This window comes from Stegastes partitus, unplaced genomic scaffold, assembly GCF_000690725.1.
Source record: "Stegastes partitus isolate 25-593 unplaced genomic scaffold, Stegastes_partitus-1.0.2 Scaffold564, whole genome shotgun sequence".
Lineage (NCBI taxonomy): Eukaryota > Metazoa > Chordata > Actinopteri > Pomacentridae > Stegastes > Stegastes partitus.
The window spans coordinates 371,256-379,736 of NW_007578295.1; the positions used below are offsets into that span (position 1 = coordinate 371,256).

Sequence of the window (8,481 nt, forward strand, 5' to 3'; positions counted from 1 at the left end):
GTAAGAAACTGTCCAAAGGTTTTGCATTCCTGTTCCAAACACCAGAAGCCATTTTTGCAGAACATCCTGATCCTGAAAGTGTTTCCTAAAGACATGATGTTATGCTGTAAGAACACACACTGTGTTTCACATCCAGTGCAAATAGTCCACATATGTCACATGTTCAGAGGGTGGTAGAGTGTAGAGCCGTGCTAGCAGCCACCTGTGACCTGACTTGACCTAAATATTAACATTAGCTTCACAAATTACAGCTAAACCTGATGGAGAGTCCACCTGGAGTGTGAGCATGTTGGGTTTTATTTGAATGGAAGAAAGCAACGCAAAAAGCAAGTCGTGTTAACAGTGTGTGAGGAATGTTCAGGTGTTCATGGTGTCATGTGTTGTTGTGAGTGCTGTTGCTTTGTCATACTTGTACTCTACAGAGTGTGTTGTCTGTGCTTGTGGTTGGGTCAACAAACCTTTGAATATGTTGTGACGACTGTGATGCGTCCTGAACTCAGTCAGGATGCAGCTCTGCAGCTCTGCAGCTCTGCAGCTTTGCAGCTCTGCAGCTTTGCAGCTCTGCAGCTCTGCAGCTCTGCAGCTCTGACCTGTTGTGTGCTTGTGTTTCAGCTACCCAGTCATCCTGTCCATAGAGAACCACTGCAGCGTTCCTCAGCAAAAGAAGATGGCTCAGTACCTGATTGAGATTCTGGGGGACAAATTGGACGTGTCCAGCATCAAAGCCGATGAGTCCGGACGTCTGCCATCGCCAGAAACCCTCAGGGGCAAGATCCTTGTGAAGGTAACGCCAGACCGTGGATGTACTGGAGAGCACTCCAACGTATGTTTTAGACATTTAAAAAGTGAGCGATTCTCCTTGGTGCGAGGTCCTCAGGCAGTTATCTCAGTTCTCTGTGTTATTATCTGGGTTTGAACCTCACAGAGCAACTTCAAAGGCAGGAGACAGCAGGCCGGCCGAAGCTCTGGGATTAGAAAGGGTTTGACACGTGGAAGAGGAGAAGAAAAACAAAACCTGACGGTAGAAATGAAAAGCTCAGGCTGTTATGGAGGCGTTCAGCAGGGTTGGAGCATTTCACAAGAAGAAGAATCAAATCAATCAGCTGAAAAGAAGGAAAACAATAAATGATCTTAAATAAGACAGAGAGGACACACTGTTAGTAAAACAAAATGCTCAAGTTAATTATTAAAAAACAACAATAACACATTTAATTAAACAATGTCAAAGATTCTGCAGCAGCTGAGGACCCCTGAATAAAAGAGGTTTGGTCTTCAGCTAGGACAGGAATGACCTGCAGAGCTCTGCCTGAGGACCAGTGCAGCCTCAGGATCTGAGGAGCTGTGATCTACCAGAGAGCTTCAGAGTGAGGCTAAAGGAGAAGCTTTGTGATCTTATCTTCTTACAGTAGGTGATAGGTGAGCATTGTGTCCCAGCTGATGGTATGAGATGTTTCATTGACTACAGTTAATTATGATGATCTGACTCTGTGCCCTCGTTAAGATCCGGTCGTCAGAGAAAAGATCCTTTAGATGCTCCTCAGTCCATAAAAACAGGTTTAAACTTCTGTCAGAATGTGTTTTTGTACTAAAGCTTCGTGTCAAATATCACAGCCAGGTTCCTGAGTGTTCATCATGTTCTTCTATTGCAGGTGTTTTTGTTGGTGGTTGTGCTCCTACACACACAGCAACAGCTGCTGATGTGTTCACTGTTAACCTCCAGCATGTTTAAAGACCCTCAGAGATTAAATTCAGAGATTTAACCGTTTAAGGGCTGAAGCAGGATGAATTCAGTGGATGTTTGTTATCATGTAATTATTTCTGTTAGTGGACATGTGACACTGCAGAAGCTTGGTCGGTGTGCCATCAGGTTACAGGACGGGAACACCTCAGCTGGTCTGGAGCTGACAGGTCGGACCTTCTCCTGTAACTCCACAAGCAGGAAGACGTCTTACAACTAATGTACAATACGTTTCCTCACCTTTGTCTTTTCTGTGGAGAATGTTTAAATTCTAAATGATTGATTACCTGATAATCATTAACATCTATAGTTCATTCAGTGACTTTTATTATTATAATTCAGATAACAATGTGCTTCCAGATGACTACGTCATAAAGTCTAGTATGACAGAAATAAAGAGCATGCCATACACCCATCCAGCTGCTTTAAGTTGGTATTTAATTGCACTTTTCTATTTCAAATGTGCTCCCTGGAAGTCATCCGACTGTACCAGTCTGGTTCCTTTCAAAGCGGGTCAGGTCTTCACAGCTGCACATTGAGGTTGACTCACCATCTCTAACCCTAACCTCTGATGGGCACCACTGCACCAGGACTACCTGAGTCATGTGCTCTGTGTGGGGGATGAGGTTTGTGCTCGTCGGTGCCTGACTGCAGCGTCAGCACTTGACTGTGATGTCCTGCTGCTGAAACAGAACCATGCAGCTTCACTTGGTCTCTGTGTAGCTGCAGCTACACCTGTCTTCATGTGCCACCAGGTGTAGGTTGTTGCAAACCGTTGACCAGGTTGACCAGGTACGCACTTTGTCATGTAAACTGTTTAAGTAAACTTGATTTCACTCGTGGCTTTAACCAGCAGACACAGCAGCCTGCTGTTGGCAGGGCAGCGAACAGCGTCGAGCTTAATGAGGCTTTATTGACACCAGATGCTTCACTACAGAGACGGCACCTTGCCAGTACCGGGCACACTAAGGCTGCTCAGCCAGCTGTGATGCCAGCACCATCCTGTGTGTCCACTCAGCTCAGTGTTAGTGATGGCACCAGTAGGCACTGTGAGGACCACTGATGCGCTCCACGTTAGCATTCCTGCTGTCCTGCATCAGCCAGGCAGCGCAGCCTCAGTGCTGGTGGGGACCAGAGCGTGAGCTGCTGCAGACCCTCTTTATGTGACACGTTAATGGAGAGTGACTGCTAACCGCGGCTCAGTTACCTCACTAGTTTATGAAAAGTCCATCGCTCAGGCAGGGAGAGAGGTCCGCATGTCAGCAGGATCCCAGCAGCTGAAGCCATGCATCCTGCTCCTGTGAGCTTCTTCTGAATATCTACACAACTTCTTGACAGACTTACCCAAAGTTCATACGTGTGGTTTTCCTGCCGTCTGTAGCTGCTCACAAATGAGGCATGCATGGTGTCGGGAAGAAATCTGCTTTGAAGGTGATCTGTGAGCATCTGGCTGCTCGCTGTTGTGGGTTTTTTTTCATGTTTCTGTGGAGTTTGCATTTGTGTTGTTTGACTTTGTATTTTCAGGTAAACGTCTACCTGGGATTTCCAGGTGTTCGTGGCTTTTTGGACTTTTCTAGACTGTAGAAACGCTGTGATGTCATAAACGGGGAGTGGCCAGCTGAACCGCAGGTCTAAAGGCACATGAAGTCTGGATTCCTGTTGTTTCTGAGCACCATGTAGCTGCAGCACTCGTGTGTCTGTTCCTTCTTTTATACAGCGCGCCTTCATGATCTCACACAAATACGAGCTCCACAGGTATGACGTCGGTTAAGTCTGTGAGGGTTTAGTGCTGAGATCAGAGGCTGCAGATGGGAGAGAGTCTCAGATATACTGTCAGGAGGATCCAGCAGCCGGTCACATCACAGAAACCAACCAGTCCTTTGGGAACCAGCAGTCCACTCATCAGAAGTACAGCAGAGGAGAGACGATCACTCCTAGAGATCTGATCGGATCTGTGTGTTGAATATATTGCTTTTTAAGTCACCTTTACGTTTTAGGGATAAGGTTGTTCAACATGTCCAAAGTGACAGAACCTAAAACCAGCCGAGGATCTCACATCTCCAGAAAACCTGTTGCAATAAAAAGAACATGCAGGGCTGGACAGAAGAGCTTCAGACTGATGGACATGTGGCCCTCTGGCTGTCAAGCTGTCTGGGTTTAGTGGCATGAACATGTGTTTGAACAGAGCTGATGCTGTTAGTTTGTGTTGTTGTTTAGGTTTTGAAGCTTTTCCTGCCTTTATTTAAACTGCTCTATAAAAGCTGATCTCCTCCAGCCCTGGTGTGACTCTTAACCTTTAAAACTATGCAGATCTTCTTAGTTCAGCTTGAGGCTCCTGTCTGGTAATGCTCACTGGCTGTTGGTAGACAAACTTCAGACCTCTTGCCTGGTTTACATTTAGAGGTGAGTGAGAGGATGGGAACGGGCCTGATGCTGTGATCACAGAGCATGTCCAGTGTCTGAACGTCCTATGGCACTGAGTGTCCCCACCTGACATCATCTTCTTCCTGAACCTCCAGTAGAAGCTGCAGCTCTTCTCCACTGACTCGTTTGTTCCTCTGACAGGGGAAGAAGCTCCCCCCCAACATCGATGAGAATGCAGAGGAGGGAGACGTCTCGGACGAGGACAGCGCTGATGAGATGGAGGACGACTGCAAGCTGATGAATGGAGATGTATGTACCCGCCTGGCCTCTAGCTTCTGACAGGTGTTGTGTGCAGCAGATGGAGGCAGATTGTGCAGATACATGCTGTTGTTGGAGCTCTCCTCTCCTGTCTTGCACCTGGTCCTGATGTAAACCTCTGATACTGCTGTCTGCTGTTGTCTCCTTTCTGTGTGGCTTTGTTCTCATCCCCTGCTCTTCTCTCTTCCTCTGTGTCTTCTGTCTTCCTCTGTTCAACTGTTGCTTGCTTCTTTCAAAGTGGAAGGTACTGTATATAAAGCTCATCTTCAGTCGCCTCAGAACCCTCATCGTCATGTGCCACACTGTTCTCACCACGCCTGTGACAGTTTAGGGTGACAGGCCCAGAAAGGCTCCGTCACATAAGTTGTGTAAGGATATCTGGAAACCAACATCCACATCATGAACAGAGAACATCTGGAAATAGTTGGATGGATTTTACAGTAGTGAAGATGGATCACTTGTTTTGTATAAGACGTTCCACCTTCATCCAAGAGGCTTCATCAGCTCTGACTGACTGGTTGGGAGTTCCACATGCTGACATCGTGAAGGAGACACCTGAGGGTCCTTTGTCCTCATTTAACTCAGGACACTCATTTCAAGACAACAGCGTCCAGATGTTGTCCTGCAGGGAGGACAGATGGTCTGAGAGAGACGGGTGAAAGAAGCCGTCTAACAGGAGAGACCATCCGTCAGCAGAGGTGGAGGTCTGAGGCATCACCTGTTTACAGCTCAGTCCTCAGATCTCTCCCCAGGAAGATGAACCCACATCCACACCGAGCCACAGAGACCCTAACGAACCCCACTGTGTCAGGGGGAGCACTAACGACCCACATAACGAGGGGGAGGAGCAACAGACCCCCAATTAAAACCCAAACTCAGGTGTTAACGTCTCCTTCAGGATATCAGTATGTGGAACTCCCAACCGGTCAGTCAGAGCTGATGAAGCCTCCTGGATGAAGGTGGAACGTCTTCAACAAGCAGGTCCAGCTGCTACGTCCAACATTTATTATTTCTGCAGGGACTGAGTATTCCACCAGATTAGAAGGACGAGACGAGCTCGACTACATTGTTCATTTAAAAACGTCCAGCCCCTGTGTGTGCAGTGACATGTGAGCTGAGCACATCGTGGTCTGCTCACTGCAGTGGCTCATGGATACACTGCGCCACCCTGTGGCTGAACTGAGCATGTGCATATGGTTCTGAGTGGAGCATTGTGCAGTCATCTCTCAATTAGAATGTCTTTTCATTTATTCCCTTCATCCGTGCCGCCTGTTGCGTAACTTAAAGCCCCCCTCTGGCTAATGACACACTTTGGTGACTGTTGAAGTGAAAAGCGGTAAATACAAGCGCTCCAGCAAACGCACATGAAGAAGAGTCTCTCTACAGATGTTCACGCACTGGTGCTTTTTATTTCATCAACAAAATAAAAGATTGTCAAAAGAAAAGACTTTAAAAAAGTTAACAGTTCTTGTAGCATCTGCAAAACCCAGCAAAGGTTTAAAAGGTCTTTACCTGGTGAGGACTGAGGTAGGTCGGTTCTCACCTGGTGGCAGCGCCGAGGCGGTTAATCCTCTGACTTCACATCTGGTCACACTCAACAACCACAGCAGCTGATTCAGGATCTGAAATCAAGCTACCTGATGCATACAAAGCAGGGGTGGCTGTATGTAGATATAAGTGTTCATCTGCTTTAAAGTGAGATACAAACACTCCTGCATGACTGTAGAGGAGCTGCAGGGAGCCTCAGCTGACAGGAGCAGCGGTAAACCGTCTGCTGTGCAGAATCAGTACCGTTGACCAGGAGTCGTCAGGAGGAGACCTCGTCACTAGAGTCCCTGCTGACGAGCTGGGTGGCCCAGTCTGTTGTACATGGTGCTTTACTGCTGCTTCTTACCATGCAGTCATATGATCAGGTTAATAAAATGTTTAAAAGAGTAACAGTGCGTTGGAAGAATAGACTGACTTTCATGTGCTGCTGGGCATTTACCTCTTTTTAACCTCAGATGTCAGTCAAACACTTATATTTAACTGTATAACCATCTAACATGTTCTCCTGTCTCTGCCGTCATGTCCTCATGTAGAAATGTTATCAACCAGTTGGGACGTTGTTTTTTTTTCTCTCTGCATCTTTGCTGCTTATATGAAAAGTCAGTTTCAGCATGATTTTATTTTTATTTTTTCCCAGTCTGGTCCGACGAGGGTAAGATCTAATTATCTAAGCATTCTTCCAGAGAAGAACCTGGAAGAAAGAAAGATGGTTATCTTAAAGGTTCAGTTCACCCAGACTGTAGAACGTATGTCCTGCCTTTGTTGGTGTCCACCTTTTCAGGAAGTTGTGTCTTGTTCCTCTGAATCCTCTACAGGGGGGTGCTTTGACCGATTCTTGGTCTCCCGTTAAAACTGTAGATCCATTTGGAGGATACTGGGCGAACTGACTCTTTAACACATCAACAGAAACATCTCCATCCTTCATGTCATGCTCTTACATCTGGAATGACTTCTGTTACTGACGTTTAAAATCATCACATGGTCTGGAAGGTTCTGCAACAAAACCATCAGCTTCATCTTTATCTGTTTAGAGTGAAGGAGAACAGACTCGTCCCGTCTGTGTTGTGCTGTTGGACCTCAGACCAAAATGCTTAACTGAATAAATAAGTAGGTAATAGTTGTCTTGTGGCTTCCTGGTAGTTCAGCTTCAGTGACGCAGCACTTTGATGTTTCACTGTTCAGCTACAATCATGACTGAGTGCAAACGCTGAGCTTTGACTAACTTTAGGACCAAAGAACTGAGATTTAATTATGTCACTCAGTATTTTACGTCTTCAATTAACAGTTCATTTAATTATCAATTACGTTCCTGCTTATTTTTCAAAATTAATCCTCAGGTACAAAAACAACAAAGAGAACAGTCACAGAGCCAAATGCACAGTTGTTTTTTGTGTTTGAATGATTCCATCGTAGAAAATGTGGAGTTGTGGGAGTCATTGTGAACTGTGAACTGCCCCGATGCACATGGTCTGTACTCAACTGTTGTTCACGACTGTAGCTGGTTTCAGACTGTCCAGATTTATGACCTCCTGTCAGCTTTATCACATCCTGTTATAGGAGACAACTGCTTACCAAAATAAATCATCTTCAGTTTTGGAGAAAAGGGCAAAACGTGGAAGATGAACAATGCCTCCTCCCACCCATGACCAGTCCACAGTTACCCCGACCTGCTGTGACCTGTAGTCATGCCCTGTCGTCACCGTTCTCCATCTACCTGTTCTGTCCTCCTCCAGACATCAGCCAATAGGAAGCAGGTGGAGAACATGGCCAAGAAAAAGTTGGACAACCTAATGAAGGAGTCCAAGATCCGAGACAGAGAAGACCCAGACAGCTTCACCATCGCCGCCCTCCCTCCTGCTGGGAAGCCCACCGATAAAGCTGGTACCAAGGTAAATGCAGACAGGAGTCCTGCTGGGCCAACACCTGACATCAGCTTGTTTCACTGAACATCCAGGGCAGCCAGTGGCAGGAGCATGGACATAAGATCACAGTGATTGATTTCTGTACTTGGTCTCCTTTCACTTGCAAGTCTTACGTAGAAAACATGTCTGTCCTCTGCTGTCAGGGTAAAAGTGAGGATGGGACGGACACAGCAGACGAAGCTAACCCCAGTAGCAACAAGCGCACCGGCCGCACCTTCATGGGGAGCTTCTCTAAACGCAAGGTTGGCCTTTTGGTTTTTCCTCTCTTTGCTCCTCCTCTGTCTGTGATGACAACACTGACAAATGAATACAAGTGCTGACTGAGGTTATAGACTTTATCAAAGGTGTGCAGCATCCTCAGACGTTGTTAGGACCCCGTTGTGCTGTCACTCGTCATCTCATGAGGCGTGTTCCACATGAAGAGAGCTTCCTTATCAACACTGTCCCTCACCGTGTAACTCTGTTCTGCAGAAAAAGGCGTCCAAGCTGAAGAAGACCTCGAGCTTCGAAGACACCGACACAGACCAAGAGAACACGAGCAGCGCCTCTCGTGTCCCGCTGCACCACAGCAAGTACGCTACACACACACAC

General features: G+C 46.6%; 1 protein-coding gene across 1 annotated transcript in view; it reads left to right on the top strand.

The window, feature by feature from the left end:
• Positions 1–8,481, top strand: part of plch2a (phospholipase C, eta 2a) — a 165,546-nt gene that overhangs the window by 142,694 nt on the left and 14,371 nt on the right. The window contains 5 exon segments of the mRNA XM_008288558.1: positions 613–784; positions 4,304–4,411; positions 7,702–7,857; positions 8,034–8,132; positions 8,362–8,462. Coding sequence (XP_008286780.1) covers positions 613–784; positions 4,304–4,411; positions 7,702–7,857; positions 8,034–8,132; positions 8,362–8,462 — 636 coding nt within the window.